At 43.1% G+C, this 16,446-nt stretch overlaps 1 protein-coding gene across 3 annotated transcripts; it reads left to right on the top strand.

Annotated features, from left to right (window-relative positions):
• The first annotated feature begins 1,363 nt into the window (after positions 1-1,363).
• On the top strand, positions 1,364-15,090 carry AMACR (alpha-methylacyl-CoA racemase). Of its 3 annotated transcripts, none has more exons than XM_053299397.1 (5): positions 1,364-1,476; positions 4,704-4,847; positions 8,122-8,282; positions 10,237-10,423; positions 13,032-15,090. In XM_053299397.1, the coding sequence occupies exons 1-5, from the start codon at positions 1,416-1,418 to the stop codon at positions 13,439-13,441; spliced, it is 963 nt and encodes a 320-aa protein (XP_053155372.1). In that variant the 5' UTR covers positions 1,364-1,415; the 3' UTR covers positions 13,442-15,090. The 3 variants fall into 3 exon arrangements, with proteins under 3 accessions (XP_053155372.1, XP_053155371.1, XP_053155370.1); XM_053299395.1 differs by lacking the exon at positions 1,364-1,476 and adding an exon at positions 1,616-1,991; XM_053299396.1 differs by lacking the exons at positions 1,364-1,476; positions 8,122-8,282 and adding an exon at positions 1,603-1,991 and having other exon boundaries at positions 10,241-10,423.
• Positions 15,091-16,446: the final 1,356 nt, after the last annotated feature.

Below are 16,446 nucleotides of genomic sequence, written 5' to 3'. Positions count from 1 at the left end.
CATATAGTAATGTTGCTATTTTCAGTCATAGTTTTAATATTTTTAATGTTGAATTTTAAATGATTTTAATGTTAACTATTTGAATGTTGAAATGATTTTAATTGTTTAATTGATTTAATGTTTGGCTGATTTTAATTGTGAACCACCCAGAGACGCAAGTTTTGGGCGGTACAGAAATATGTTAAATAAATAAATAAACAAACCACACATCTTCCAAACTGTAATTATTTTTATTTGTCTAGTGCTATCTGCATACATCTTGGAGATGCCAGGGAGGGAACTTGGAATCTTCTGCATGCAGATGCTCTTCCCAGAGCGGGTCCCATCCCCCTAAGGCAGGGCTGCTCTTATCAACGCCTCCTTTCCTGTGCATCTGAGCACACTCCAAAACATTGGAGCATGCTCAGTTGTTGTTGTTTTTACAGTAACAAAAATTTTTGAACAAATTTTTACAGTAGTTAAAAGTAGAAGGAGAAATGCCTGTTTATGTTTATGCAACTTGTTATTCAAGGGTAAGAGTTTCTCATAGATTTCTCTTCAAGGTATGGGCAACTGAGTGGTTACAAACAGAGAGACTGAGCATGAGCAAACTCAGAAGAAAAACAGACCTCAGAAGAGTAGGGAATAATGACAATCTAGTGTATCAGGAAAGGAGGAGGTAGTAGAAAATCTGATGGGGTAGGAGAAAATGACAATCTAACATATCATAAAACCATACAGGAAAGGAGGCATTTGTCAAATAAGAAAAAGTGTCACTTCACCTCCTGCAAATGTTGGCCTACAACTCTCATAATCCCTGGCTATTGGCCACTGTGGCTGGGGATTATGGGAGTTGTAGTCCAAAAACAGATAGGGGGGCCTAAATTGAGCAGGCCTGCTCTAAGGGGAATATCTTACAGTGCTCACATGTAGTCCCCTGCTAACTGAACAAAGAGACACCTTTTACAGTGGAGATGCTCTTTATTTAGCAGGGGGAGAGAAACTGGCCCCATCCCAAACCAGCACAGCATCTTGTCAGTGGTATCTGCGATATGTGTGTGTTTTTTAGACTATGAACCCTTTGGGGACAGGGGACCATCTTATTTGTGTGCTATTTGTCTACATAAATTCACTTTGGGGTGAAGAGCAGTATATAAATATCCATAGTAGTAGTCTCCATCCGAATGCAAACCAAGGTGGACCCTACTTAGCAAAGGGGACAATTCATGCTTGCGGCCACAAGACCAGCTCTCCTCCTTTCTAATTTTTCTTCTTTTCTTAGGAAACTCCCCTCACACCTGCATGCAGAAAGTTCCAACCAGTTCCCTCCCTGGCAGCATCTCCCGGATAGGGCTGAGAAAAACGCCTGCCAGGCTGTAACTCTGGAGAAGCCGCTGCTGCCAGTCTGTGCAGACAGACAATACAGACTGAGCAAGATGGCCCAATGGCCTGACTCGGTAGAAGGCAGCTCCCTGTGCTCTTATGCTTACTCGGGAAGTAAGTTTCATTGCGTTCTTTAGCAATTTCTCCCACCCACGTGTAAGCGTGTTTTGGACAGAACAGCCTGTGCCAACCCACACTAGCCTTAGATATTGGCGAAGGCTATATCGCACACCACCGCTCCGACCCGCCGGAGTCCGGCCCGCCCACCCCAGGAGGAGGCGCCAAAGCGCCGGGCTCAGCTGGTTGGTGCAGAGCCGGCCTGCCCTGCTTGCCTGGGCCACGTCCGCCTTCTTGCTCGCTCGCAGGCGAGGCAGCCACCATGGCGCTGCGCGGGGTGCGAGTGTTGGAGATGGCGGGCCTGGCGCCGGCCCCTCTCTGCGGCCTGATTCTGGCCGACTTCGGCGCGCAGGTGCTGCGGGTCGACCGCTCGCCTCGCCCGCCCGTGGGGACCGACGTGCAAGGCCGGGGCAAGCGCTCGCTGGCGCTGGATCTGAAGCAGCCCCAGGGCGCGGCCACGCTGAGGCGGCTCTGCAAGGAGGCGGACGTGCTCCTCGAGCCCTTCCGACCAGGTGCCCGCACCGCCCGGCCTGGCCGCCGGAGGAGGGGAAGCGCCGCTCTGGGGGAACCTGGCGCCCGCCGGGAGGGAGCGGGGAGCAGGCGAGGCGCGGCTTTTGATTCCCGAGTCCCGAGGGGGGCTCGGCCAACCCGTCCCTCTCGGAATGTGGTTCTGGCCGCAGCGGGAGGTGTTCCCAGAGGGGTAGGGGCATAGCGGGCTGCTCCTAGCTTGGGAACGCCTCTTAAGGGGGTGATGCTCTTCTGGTCCCCTGCCAGATTTGGCTTTTTTAAAGCCAAATTTTGGGTTACGGCCCATTTGACTCATGAGTATACCCCTCAGGTTCTGGCAACAGGCCTTTTTCTCTGGGTGTATTTAAAAAAACACAAAAACATTTCTTTGGCTATCTATCTATCTATCTATCTATCTATCTATCTATCTATCTAATAGTGCAGGGGGGGAAATGACTTGACTAGCTTGCCAGACGTTGCTGGTTCAAATCCCAACCTATATCGGGCAGCAGCGATACAGGAAGGTGCTGAAAGGCATCATCGCACACTGTATGGGAAAAGGCAGTGGTAAACTCCTCCTGTATGCTACCAAAGACAACCACAGGGCTCTGTGGTCACCAGGAGTCAACGCTGACTCGAGGGTACAGCTTTACTTTACCCTATCTAGCTATCTTATCTAAAGAGCACCCTTAGCTCTGCCTCCCCCAAATCCCTTTAGTTAAGCTCTCCCTTGGTTAAGGGACAAGAACCTGTTAATCAATAAACAGTAATGAATAGATTTATGATATTGACTTTGAAGGTAGCAGGAGTGTTCAAGGGCACCGAACCAAATGACCCCCCCCCCACCCCATATAGTGACCACAGTCAAAGAGAGAAGAGAAAGAAAACAAAAATCCATAAACTTGTGTACCAAATTGCAAGATTATGGATGTTAGAGGGGCAGGAGAGGACCCCCCCCACACACACACACCCTGCTTGGATTAGAGAAGTCCATGGAATGGAAGCTGCCCCAAATGTGTTCAATCCAGGTTTTCTCTGGACTTCAGCATGGAGTTCATTAAATAAAGAACTGTAGGTCAGCCATACTTCTCCAGAGTATATATTTTTCTAATTTACAGAAATAGTTGCTGCTATCTTCTGTGTGTTTCTACATAAGATACTAATTTACACACACACACCCAACAAAACACATTTTTAAAGTAATGTCTGTAACAGCTCTTTGGTTACTCAAGTGAATTCTCTTGGGCCATTTTGTTTAAAGTGAAGGTAAATTGGCTTTTGATTATGAGAACTGACTTTCCCATTTTTTGCAGAAATTGTGGAAAGGAAAAACTTAATTTGCACTTTCTTTTCCTTTGCTTCTCTGATATGCTCAAATATCAGAGGGGGGTGGTTTGATTACGTGCAGAGCAATCCTGTGCATGTTTACTCGTTAGTAAATCCTGTTGCGTTCAATGAGACCTACTCCCAAATAAGCATGTGCAGGGCTGCAGCCTTAAGAGGCTAGTAGCAGAAAATGTTCAGATGATACGTCTGAGCCTGCCTACAAATACAATGGATATTTATATACTGCTTTTCAACACAAGTTCCCAAAGTGGGTTACATAGATATAAATAAATTAAATGGCTCCCTGTCCCCAAAGGGCTCACAATATAAGAAAGACAGATACCAGTAACAACTACTGGAGAGATGTGGTGCTGGGGATGGATAGGGCCAGTTGCTCTCCCCCTGTTAAATAAAGAGAGTAACCACTTTTAAAAGTTGCTCAGTTTGCTCTGCTTGCCTCCTATGAGATACTGTCCTGCTTCCTGGTGTCTGTTTCCCTCTTTGTAACTGCATGGAGAGGGGTGGTTTGATCAAACTGCCCACTAATATGTGATCTAAATGCCACTTTAAAAGTTAAGTGTGCCATCAAGTCAATTTTGACTCCTGGTGCCCATAGAGTCCTGTGGTTTTCTTTGGTAGAATCCAGGAGGGGTTTACCATTGCTGCCTCCCACACAGTATGAGATGATGCCTTTCAGCATCTTCCTATATCACTGCTGCCCAATATAGTACCAGCGGGGATTCGAACTGACAACTTTCTGCTTGTTTGTCAAGCATTTCCCTGCTGCGCCACTTAAGGTGACCAAATTAACATGTATTTATTTGGGGGAGGGGCAAATCCCTCCCACCATGCAATTAGAAGAAGAGGAAGGTGCACCAAGAAGAGGAACAGAAACATACTTTTGCATCTTCCTAATTGCATGGTAAGCAGATCAGTTCAGATTATAAGTGTGAAGTTTAACTTTTGCATATCTTCCCCTGCAGAAGTGTTCATGCTTTTCTCCTGCCAAAAACTTGTACATCTTTCTAGGGTGTGTGTGAGAAGATGTGAGTGTTTCAGTTCATATGTACAGAGAAGTGCCAAAGCAGGAAATCCAAGGCATTTGTGATCACCTCCCTTTCTAAATCAGTGTCACATCCAAAGTTGCTCTGGGTTACCTTTGTCATAAATGTACTGCCCCCACAATAAAGAATACATCATTAACCAAAAATATAATCTTAGCATTAAATTAATCAGCTTGGGACCACTGGAAACCTAACAGGTGACAATTTTGCATTCAATCTATGTGCAAGTCCATAATCTCTATAAATACCATTCACCAGATAAATCTTTGTAGGTCTAGTTTTTGTTTTTGTTTTTGCAGGAATTGATTATTCTATCTCTCTGTTCAGGTGTCATGGAAAAACTTGGACTTGGTCCAGATGTCCTCCTTCAAGATAATCCCAAACTCATCTATGCTAGGTTAACAGGATTTGGCCACTCGGGAAAATATGCCAGAATGGCAGGTCATGATATCAACTATTTGGCTGTGTCAGGTAGGATAAACAAAGTTATATTTTGTTAAAAAAAAAACACAGTTCCCTGGGTTATGTATTAATGTACTTGAACGGACTTTAGGGTTCACATAAGCCCTGTTCTTTTATTCTGTAACTGTCTGCCGTGTATGTGATTGCAAATCCCCCACCACCTCCGCAAACCCTCCTCCTGAGTAATGCAGCCGATAAGAAAATGCACCATTTAACCACACTGTCTTCATGAGCCCTGCTGCTAATTAAGATCATCTGAGGAAGTCTGACTACAGTTGCCACCAGCTCATGTGGTGGTGACCCAGGGTCTGACTTTCGCCATAGCTGGCCGAAGGCTTTGGCATGCACTCCCAGCAGGAATTAGAACTTCAGCATCCTTGGCAGCTTTTAGAAAAACTCTCAAGACATGAACATAAGTTCAGCCCTGCTGGATCAAACCTAAGACCCATCTAATTCAGCATCTTGTTTCACACAATGGCCCACCAGATGCCACTGGAAGCCTACAGACAGGAGTTGAGGGCATGCCCAGCCTCCTGCTGTTATTCCCCTATAACTGGTACTCACAGGCATCCCGCCTCTGAGGCTGGAGGTGGCCGATAGCCCTCCGACTAGTAGCCGTTGAGAGACCTCTCCTCCATGAAGTTATCGAAAGCCCTCTTAAAGCCATCCACATTGTTGGCTGTCACCACATCTTGTGGCAGAGAATGCCTGTTTAGGTTAGTTTTGTGTGCATTTTAAGTGCTTTTGAAATATATTGCTTTTAATCGTTCATTTGTTTTAAATTTTTGTGTTATATTTTAATTTTTGTAAACTGTTTTGAGATGAGGGTTTTTGTGGTATAGATATTTTTTTAAAAATCCCATTCCCACTGAGGACAGTGTTTCTCTCTTCAGACAAATGCTATGGGAGGGGATTTGAGCTTATAGTGTTGTGTTATTATAGGGCTTGCCGAGGCATTTGTAAGTGTGAACACTTTATTTGATTACAGAATGACTGGACAGGGCTATGGTTTAAACTGCTAAGGATTTGTGACTTGCCTAGCAAGCATGAGGTTGCCAGTTCGAATCCCCGCTGGTATGTTTCCCAGACTATGGGAAACACCTATATTGGGCAGCAGTTATATAGGAAGATGCTGAAAGACATCATCTCAGACTGTGCAGGAGGAGGCAGTGGTAAACTCCTCCTATATTCTACCAAAAGGAAACCACAGGGCTCTGTGTTCGCCAGGAATCAACACTGACTGGACCGACAGCACACTTTACTTTACATTCTCATGCAGATGTGCTTGACTGTAATTTGTCAAAGCTCCATATTCTGCATTTGGCCAGTCAGGAAAATAAGTCAAGTCTGCAAGTCCTGGTGTCAGCCTTTTAGTCTGGTGTGTTAGTTTTGCGGGCAAGGGCCAATCTGTGGACTTTGTTCTGTTTGTACTGAAGTCCGCAATAATAGTTTGCTTCTAATTCTTTCTAAAGATGGTTTAATAGGTAACACGGGTATATATGAGCAAATGCTTTCAGAAGTTGGTAGTAATAATATAAATAAATAGTAATAAATAATTAATAGACTCTTCAGTTTTGACACGTCGTTTATTGGGGAGTGGGTGGAGCCTGTTAATTCAAAAACATAAACTATGATTGCTCACCAATCAGAGGTAAAGCAGCAGAGTGAGGAATTCTTCAGTGGCCCTTTTGGCAAATGTCAGTGCAATGGACTTAGCTATTTGAATATGATGAATATTTATATACCACTTTTCAACAAAAGTTCTCAAAATAGAATAAATAAATAAAATGGCTCCCTATCCCCAAAGGGCTCACAATCTAAAAAAGAAACCTAAGATAGACACCCGCAACAGCCACTGGAGCGATGCTGTGTTGGGGGCGGATAGGGCCAGTTGCTCTCCCCCTGTCCAGTAAAGAGAATCATCACTTTTAAGGTACCTCTTTGCTCAGTTAGCAAAGAAGCATGTGTTGTGCTATAAGTCCCTCTTTTCTGCAAGCCATTTACACAAGTGTCTCTCCAAACTAGGTGGAGGATCTGGCAGGTTTCCCCTCTCAAGTCTCCTTGCAAGGCTTCTACAGCCTAATCAATTTTGAATTGATATCAAAAGCTAAGGTGTAAAGTGTGCCGTCAAGTTGGTGTTGACTCCTGGCGCCCACAGAGCCTTGTGGTTTTCTTTTGGTAGAATACAGGAGGGGTTTACCATTGCTATCTCCTGCGCAGTGTGAGATGATGCCTTTCAGCATCTTCCTATATCGCTGCTGCCTGATATAGGTGTACCAGCGGGAATTCAAACCGGCAACCTCATGTGTGCTAGGCAAGTCATTTCCCCACTGTGCCATTCTAGCAGTGCATCAAAAGCTATCAATTGCTTTTCATAGCAATTGAATGAAAAAGAGCATCAGTCAATGTATCTGTTCACATGACATTAGTTTGGATTTCAGAACTCTGAATTTACATGTTTGTATTGATGGTACATAGGGAAATTAATGGAACAATTAGTCACGTCGTGGCTAGATTACTGTAATGCACTCTACGTGGGGCTGCCCTTGAAGAATATTTGGAAACTGAAGCTAGTGTGAAATGTGGCAGCTAGGATTGTATCTAAAGCTGCCTGTTGGGATCATATTATACCCACTCTGAAAGGGCTGCACTGGCTGCCCATTTGTTCCTGGGTCCAATTCAAGGTACTAGTTTTGACCTTTAAAGCCCTTAATGGTTTGGGCCCTGGATATCTGAAGGACTGCCTGCTCCCAAGGTTTTCTGACCACTTGACCAGATCATTGGAGGAGGCTCTGCTCCACGTGCCGATGGCGAGAGAGACTCAGTTGTCGAGCATGCGGGACAGGGCCTTCTCAGTCATTGCCCCCAGGCTTTGGAATGCTCTCCCGGCTGAAATCCTCTCCTCAGTCTCCTTGACAGTTTTTACGGGGAAAGTAAAGATGTGGCTCTTCAGCCAGGCGTTTTAATGAGAGTATTGGTTTGTTTGTTTGTTTGTTTTTACTGCTGCTGCTTTGTGTTATATATTATTATTATTTTATGGGTTATTAAATTTCTACATATAGATTATTTTTATTATTATCGGTACTTTTGTACTATGTATTTTAATTTTTGAGATCATTGGTACCTTTTTATTTTAATTATGCATTGTTTTAATTATACTGAAAACCGCTTTGAGATTATTTTAATGAAAGCAGTATAGAAATTGAACAATACATACATACATACTTACATACATACATAAGTGCACCGCACCAGGATATAAGTGTATGTGTATTGTGTATAGGTGTGCTGTCAAAACTTGGCAGAAAAGATGAAAATCCTTATGCTCCCCTCAATCTTCTGGCTGATTTTGCTGGCGGCGGTGTCTTGTGTGCATTGGGCATTGTGATGGCGCTTCATGAGCGTACAAAATCTGGTAAAGGGCAAGTCATTGATGCAAGTATGGTAAGTTTAAAACAAAAACGCAGATTATATTAAAGAAAGAGCAGGTGAAACTGTTTCCACTTGAAATCATGAATCTAACACCCCTTCGAATGTGATCACTGGATTCACTATGGACCAGGGGAACAAAGTAATGCACATTCACATTAGCTGAATATGTGAACTTCTCTTGTGGTTTTTTTGGAAGGCTAGATACCTGCTCATGCTTTTATTACGGGATCTTCAGCAAAAAAGCAGAAAGGGAGAAACCAAAGAAGTGTCTTCATTTTAGAAATTGCTAGGGAAGGTGCCACCCGAAGATCAGGTGGCGGGGAATTCTGCAGAGAGGGAGAACGAGAAGTCTTGCTCACCCTTTCCTGCTAAACAAGCTTCTGGAGGTGGCATGGGCAACCATAGCCAGGTCCTGATGAGTCATAAAGAACACTACAGAAGCTTGGCAAACAGACTTTGTCCTAGTGAGGCTCTTAAATTTAATTTGGTGTCTGTATGTGAAGTGTCCTTGACTTTCTCAAACCACTTTGAATGGATTTCAGTTTTGGCAACCCAAGTGTGCAAACAAGGTAATTGCAATGCAGCCAGCCACATAGACTTTAGTTTTTTTCTGAGCTGGGTGGTTACACCTGTCAACAGAGATTGGCCAGTTCCATCAGGGAAACTGCTGCAGTAAAAAATGGATTGGTGAAGTCATTATTAATGAAGCATTGCTTGAATCCATTGTACCTAGCCCATTACAGGCCAGTTTTAATTTATCCTACTTGGGCAAGACAACAGAGAATAGAGTGAGCGTTCAGCTGCAGGCACTGTTGGATAAAGAGGATAATCTTTAGATCTTTGTCGGTCAAGCTTTAGTCCCGGTTATGTGATGTAAACTGCCTTAGTCACACTGATAGCTGACTTTTTGCCAGGAGGAGTGAGACCAGATTGATTTTCTAGGACTTTGTTGCAGCATTCAGTACCATCAGCCATGTCTGCATCAGGACCCATGGAGCATTGCTTTGAGTGAATATCTTCCTAGCAGTTGGGGATGATGCAGAAGGTTGTGCTGGGGGATCATTGTTCTGCCCCAGAAGAGCTGATTTGTGAAATATCTAGTGGAGCGATTTTATCCCCATGCACTTTATTCTGAGTACGTATTTGTTAGCAGGCAACCAGTTATTTCTGTTCTTTTCATCTGACTACAGCGTGGTAGTAAAGTCTCTAAACAGATGTCTGGAGGTGATGAAGGGCTGGATGACTGCTCACAAGCTGAAGATCAATCCAGATAAAAATCTAAATATTGATGGTGGGCAACCAAGTTGATCCAATACTGATGTTCAGCCTGTTCTGGATGGGGTCACTCCCTCTGCAAGATCAGATTCACGGTGTGGGGTTACTCTGTGACTCAGCTTTGCCATTTGATACTCATGGGGAAGGGAACTGTATTACAGTATCCGGAGATAGACTGCATGTGTATCTGCAGCTGCTGTGGGCCAGAGGCACTATATAAAATCCTGTTGCATTGCAACAGGGGATGGTGACTGTGTCATGGAAGGTTTCTGTTTCGTTTTCTTTCACTCTGCTCTGCTGTCCATGTTTGTTTCTTCTGGGTGATGCTTTCAGATACCTGGCTGAGAGAAGCAGAAAGAGGTATTTATTTATTTATGAATTTGATTTATATACCACCCTCCCAAAGATGGCTCAGGGCAGTTTACATTAAAGTAAGAAAACGATTAAAACCAATTAACAATTAAAATTAAAAAACCAATGAAAAGCAGATTAAAATTACAATTAAAACTAGATAACATTAAAACTAAATATCATCAAAAGCCAGACGAAAAAGATGGTAGTTAGCCAGGCAAACTTATTGTCCATTTACGGTGTTTGCCTCAGTCGGGGGAAGGAATATCTAGCCAGTTAGATGCCTCTCAAAACTGTATTTTTACATATAATGTTCCTCTGTGTTTATTTTATTCTTAAGGTAGAAGGCATAGCATACCTAAGTTCTTTTCTTTGGAAATCACAAAACATGGGCCTTTGGAACAGGCCTCGTGGAGAGAATCTGCTGGACAGTGGTGCCCCTTTTTATGAAACATACAAGACCTCAGATGGGAAATTCATGGCTGTTGGTGCTCTTGAGCCACAGTTCTATGAGCAGCTCATCAATGGTAAGTCAGGCCACATCCGGAGTGTTTTTTTGGGGGGTGGCTTCCTTGGGCTCTTGAAGGCCTGCAGAGCATGGTAGGGCACTTCATTTGGCCCGTTTTCACATTTTGGGCACTGCTTTGGCTTTTTAAAAAAGTCTAGGGACCGAGCCCCTGTGATCCCATAGACTCGATGCCTCATTATCTGTGGTTTCAAGGTTCCAAGTTCCCTCCCTGGCAGCATCTCCAAGATAGGGCTGAGAGAGATTCTTGCCTGCAACCTTGGAGAAGCCGCTGCCAGTCTGTGCAGACAATACTGAGCTAGATAGACCAAGGGTCTGACTCAGTATATGGCAGCTTCCTAGGTTCCTATAATGAGGTACAGCTGTACGACATCCCAGAGCCTGGATGGTGGCTGACATTCTGCAGAATGCAACATGGGATGGTTTTGAACCATCCATGCTGCTGCAGGTGCCTAGAGCAATGCCTATTGTGCTGTGCGAGTGTGCTCTTGCACTAATACTTAAAATTGCATTTGTGTGACAGTATTTCCATTGGAAGGAATGGAAGTATTGTCAATGTAATTGTAAGTACCAGTGCAAGATCACTTTAGCACACAGTACCACTGACGTTGCTTTAAATGCCCACAGCAGTGTGAGCAGTTCACGGCTGTCCGCATTGCACTGTGAAGAATGTCCGCCAGAGTCTTTAAGAAATGAAATGTTCATAAGGGGGGTTCGTGCCTGTGCCCTCCGCGATCTGACTTTTGAGGCCACTATAAGAAAATAAAATCCAAAGCCAGAGGTTCAGAGCCCCTGAATGGTTCGTTTTTAATATAACTGTGAAACACTGCTATGGTTATTGGCCAATAAATGCACCATTAAAAACTAGGATGGCTGTTTACTATATCTTTTTACTGTTTGCAAATCAAGAAATGGATTCTGCCAGGTTATGGCAGAAGATCATCTTTAAGTATAATTGTGTAATGGGATAATTATATTTATATAGCTTCATGTAGGACATGATGTTTTATAATAAACTAAACATTAATTTATAACATTTAAGCTTGCAGTGTGAAAATGCCCTCATAATAAAATTAATATTCTAAATTGAGTACTTTGTGAACTATAAAATATATCTGCAGATAATTTATCATCACTTTAATTTCCTGTTGCTGTATTCTGCAGAAGAGTCTGTCCAGCTTATGTATTTGGAAATGTACTCTGAGGATTCATATGATTCTATTTCCTGGAGACTTTCACAGGGTGTCTGTTGTGCACCTTGTAGAGTGTGTGCTTCATCTGTAAAACAGCACAACCTGAAACACCCTGGATGTCTGGGATCATAACTGCTGGAATACCCAGTTTGTGAAATGAGAACCATTAAGAGCTTCCTGCATTTTTTATGAAGCAAAGCGGGGGACAGTTTTGGAAGTATCTTCCTCAATTTATCCATTTAAAAAGGATGCTTTAGCTTTCTTGACTGGCATAGAAATTCTGGGCAGGGCACAAAAGCTGAGACTGGTGAGAAGGAGATCTGTTTGTATGCCCAGCTATCCTGGGTTAATAACCTCTGAGCTCACATCAGGTTTTTATTTGTTTATGCATTCAAAGGTCAAAGCAAAGTTTGAGAAATGTTCAAAGGGTCATCAACCACTGGCTGCATTTGGCAAAGCAGACTTTAAACTACAGAAGGACATGCCACAATAAACGTTAGCATTTAAGGTGCCACAAGGATACTCTGTACTTTTTGCTATTTCAGCCTTTCATAGTTATGCTCCTTGAACAACAGATGGTCATTCCAGTGGGTAGAATCTGCAGTTTCTAAGATGATTTGTAAATAAACCAATGATATGTGAATGAATCAGCATAATCAACAAAGATGTGTGGCTGATGAAGCAATTTGAAATTCCTTGTTTGCTTAGACAGATTTGTTATGTCAGGATGGCTTCTAAATCATAATTGTGTGAGTGAGCCAATGTGTGTATCCCACTCACAGGTCTAAGGATCCCACAAACTACAACAGTACATTATGAAGGTTTTGTGTTTGTGTGTGTCTGTGTCTTCATCGATAACAAGTAAGCCCATGCATGCAAATGTGTGGATATACCCTATTTGACAATTGGACTGGCCAGTTACTAGCAACCAGGAATAATGTAAATGCTGAAGATTAAAAGGGGATGTCACCATCAGCAGTGTCAATCCAACCCCCCAAATAGGCTGTATTCACACATTACGTGAATGGATTCATTCATTATCCATCAGCTTTCGTTGGTTTCAGAAAGGGGTCTTTTCCAGCCCTATCTGAAATTGCCAGGGATTGAACCTGGGACCTTTTGCATGTAAAATATGTGCTCTGCTGCTGAGCTGAGGCCCCTTCCTCAGTTACCCCTAAATTTAGACAATTCAGGAGGGAATCACAGCTTTAGGAAGGAGCACATGTTTCGCATGCAGAAGGGCCCAGATCCAATTCCTGGCATTCTCACTAGGAAAGACCCCTGCCTGAAACCTTTGAAAGCTGCTGCCAGTCTTGCTAGATGAACCAATGATCTGATTCAGTATAAGGTTGCATCACATAAGCATTAAATAAGTGAATTTACAGTACATTTTACTTTATTTTTTTATCCTTTCAGGTCTGGGTTTAGAGCCTCAGAAACTTCCCAGTCAGATGAGTTTCTCTGACTGGCCTGAAATGAAGAAGATGTTTGCAGATATTTTCTCCACAAAAACTCAAGCAGAATGGTGCAAAATCTTTGACAACACAGATGCTTGTGTCACACCAGTTTTGTCTTTTGATGAGGTTGCCTCACATCCACACAACAAGGAACGTGGTTCTTTTCTTAAAAATGACCATCAAGAGATAAGTCCTAGGCCTTCCCCACTTCTTTTCAGGACCCCAGCTACCCCTTCTTCCAAAAGGGATCCATTTATAGGAGAACACACTGAAGAGATCCTCTTAGAATATGGTTTTTCCAAGGAAGAGATAGCACAGCTTTGTTTTCTGAAAGTAATTGAATTCAATAAGCCAAAAGCTAACTTGTAATATAAAACTGGACAGATCAAGAGCCCTACACTGGCAAATGCTTTTTCTTGCATCATCGGTGCTATATTCTCAGCTAGGGAAAGGTTTGGACAAGATCCTCTGCACTGAACATTTTTCCAGAGGTTGCTTTAAAAAGATGCAAGTGTTGTAGCATTTGGAGTTGTGTATGCTTAGTATCAGAGTTATACTTGGATTAAGCTGTCATTTGTGAAAAAGATCTACTGTTGGTCTTCTGCTCCTTCTCTGCCAGTGCCTCTTGAAAGGCATCTGTTCAGGGGAACTAATCAAGACCCATGCTGATCAGTGGATCTTCATATAGTACTGATTCTTATATTGCCAGTGTAGATACTGGTAGCTGCCTCTACAAACACATGAAGAAATTATTCATCCTGAAGTGAGGCAGATTCTCCTGCTACACAAATATATAACAATAAAAATGTGAAAGATGCAATTATTAATACATTTCTTCCTTCAAAATTGTATCCTAAGATGCTTCAAGTCTTTTCAAAAGCCTTAAAAGTTTTTCTCACTATGCAAAGAATTATAACACTCTTCTTTTTCTTCAATAAGCATTTTATTACGTCTTAAATGATAGGGACAATAACTTCCCCAAAAAGTTGGGTTTAAAAAAAATTTAAAAACATGTCCACAGGACAGAGAGAACAGGACTTTCCACATTACTTGGTTTTTCATCTTGTAACAAAGAGTGAAGTAAATACTTGCCTCAGATGTTGATGTTATGGACACTGACCAGTTCTCTCTCTCCCTCCTCCAAATACTTTATCATTTCAAATACCCTGGCTACATTCTCATGTAATGTGGAACCGAAGATCTAATGGACCTGCCATTTTACACACACACACACACACACACACACACACACACACGCACCCCCTGTGTACTTACCTGTCCGCCTGTGGACATAAGAGCCAGGACCTGAACTGCAGTCAGGTATCTGCAGGGGGATGGTACTGGTTGCCGGGCTTCTTCCTTCACATGAAGGACAGCCGTGGCAGCCAGTCAGACTGGAGAGAGGAAGGAACTTCCTCAACTCCAGTTTCGGAGAATGCAGCCTTAAGTTCAGAATTCGGATGTACAGCAGCTGGCTGCAAACCTCAGGCAGGAGCAGTGAAACTACAGACCAAGGGTTCAGAATTGGAGTTTGGAGAGGGAAACATAAGGTTGCTTTTTCAACAGGACAGAGGTTTCATGTATTTATGTACAAGAAATCCAACCTCTGCCCCATTTAACTCTGCTTTCCCATTACATGTGAATGTTTGCTGTTCTGCAAAAAGTAGCTTCTTTTGCATTCGTGTTGGCCAAACTGCATCAAGACCCTATTAAGATTTACATCCAAGTTTATAATTTGGACAAATGATTTTATTCTATATTTTAAGTAATATTGAAGAATTTGTGTCTTTCTAACACAGTCATACTGTTCTGCTTTTGTGTTTGAAATTTACTGTGTGGTTGTGTGGGGGCTTGTGGTCAAAACAATTAAACATTTAAACTGATGGGATTAAAATGTGGTACAATGACTATTGGGATGTTATAATGCTTGAGCTGGTAAATTACCTAAAGACAAATGATTTTCATAAAATGTTGTAACCATTTTAAAAATGTACAAATAAAAGCATATAGTTCTTTTACAGTGTGTTTTGAAAATTGAATTGTATAATTACTGTTGCAGTATAAAGGATTGTATCCAAAGATTACTGCACCTCCCTACCGTGTGCACCGCATATTTGTGGTATATTTGTGCTACTGCAATCTGGGACACAGCACATGCACACATGCATCCTTTGCTACATGCGTACTTTGTTAGGATGTCAGCCACAATAACAACTAGGTATTTATTTCATTCGTTAGCTGCCTTTGGTGTACTTGGGTGGGTGTACATGGAAACCATCCCATTCTATACACTCACAGCAGTCATGTGAGGAGGGTTAGGTAACAGATGGGCCAAGGTCACCCAGTGAGTTTGATGGCTGAGTGGAGATCTGAACCCAGCTTTCCACAGCCCAAGTCTGAAATTCCAACCACTACTTCCCACTGGTATTTACATGAGGTCAATACAAGTACAAAGTATTGTACATAATATTTCAGCTGAGCTTGTGACATAATTCTAACATAGTGGCTCCTTTTAATTGAGTGATTGGGTAGAATACTGCCCCCCCTTTCTCCTGATATGCCCTTGAGCAAAAGGAGCAGAGAGCTTTTGTTTGTTTTTCTTGCTGAACATATAAGGAAAGAGCTTGGGATACTCTGGGGGAATAGAGGCTTCAGGAAGCAGGAAAGCTAAGCTTCAAAGAACACAAGAATAAGTGCCACAGGGGGAATTGCAGATCTTGTGCTATTGCTTTCCTCCCATGGGGTACAGAATATCTCTAGTGGTTTTTACTCTATCAAGCCAGAAACAAAAGTGTGCATTATTTCTCAGAAATAATTTCTCAATTTTCCCACAGAAAATTGGCCAATACGCTAGCATTCTGGCTGCTTGCTGAATGGGAAGAAGTGACCTATGAGGCTCTCCAGTTAGTGCAATAAAAACAGCTGTGTCTGCAAGCTAACTTTGGGTCAGTATGTGCGCCTTGTGTGTATGCACATGATACATTTTCCCCTCTTACGAGATAATCCTCCAATCATGGAGAGCTGGGAACTGTCCAGTTAGCCAGGAGCCCTAATTGCGCTAATCTTTCACTGCAGACATACATACGCAGACGCAGACTCCCCCCACCACTCCCCCCTCGTGCAACTTGTGATTTCAGAGCCATGAAAAGTATGTGTGCCCCTCCTCCAGCTCCTTTCCTTCTCTGCAAACCAGCCCAAGACCCATGTCCGACAGAGCGTGCTCCCAGAAACTAGACCCATGACTCTAACCCAGCAGGACTTCGATGGGCTGCTTCCACACCCCTGCGAGTTGGGCATTGCCAGCATGGAATGCAGCCCTGGAAAGGAAGAAGCCATGCTACTGCCCCTGGCAGGGGGAGATCCCTTTGGGCCAG

Source organism: Hemicordylus capensis, chromosome 2 (assembly GCF_027244095.1).
Source record: "Hemicordylus capensis ecotype Gifberg chromosome 2, rHemCap1.1.pri, whole genome shotgun sequence".
NCBI lineage: Eukaryota > Metazoa > Chordata > Lepidosauria > Squamata > Cordylidae > Hemicordylus > Hemicordylus capensis.
The sequence above is the reverse complement of the archived record's forward strand: the minus strand, read 5'-3'. Positions and strand labels throughout refer to the sequence as shown.

Coding starts and splice junctions, on each gene's coding strand:
- AMACR (XM_053299395.1), top strand. CDS start 1,742: ATGGCGCTGCGCGGGGTGCGAGTGTTGGAGATGGCGGGCCTGGCGCCG. Junction 1,992..4,703: donor CCTCGAGCCCTTCCGACCAG/GTGCCCGCACCG, acceptor CTCTCTGTTCAG/GTGTCATGGAAAAACTTGGA. Junction 4,848..8,121: donor CAACTATTTGGCTGTGTCAG/GTAGGATAAACA, acceptor TATTGTGTATAG/GTGTGCTGTCAAAACTTGGC.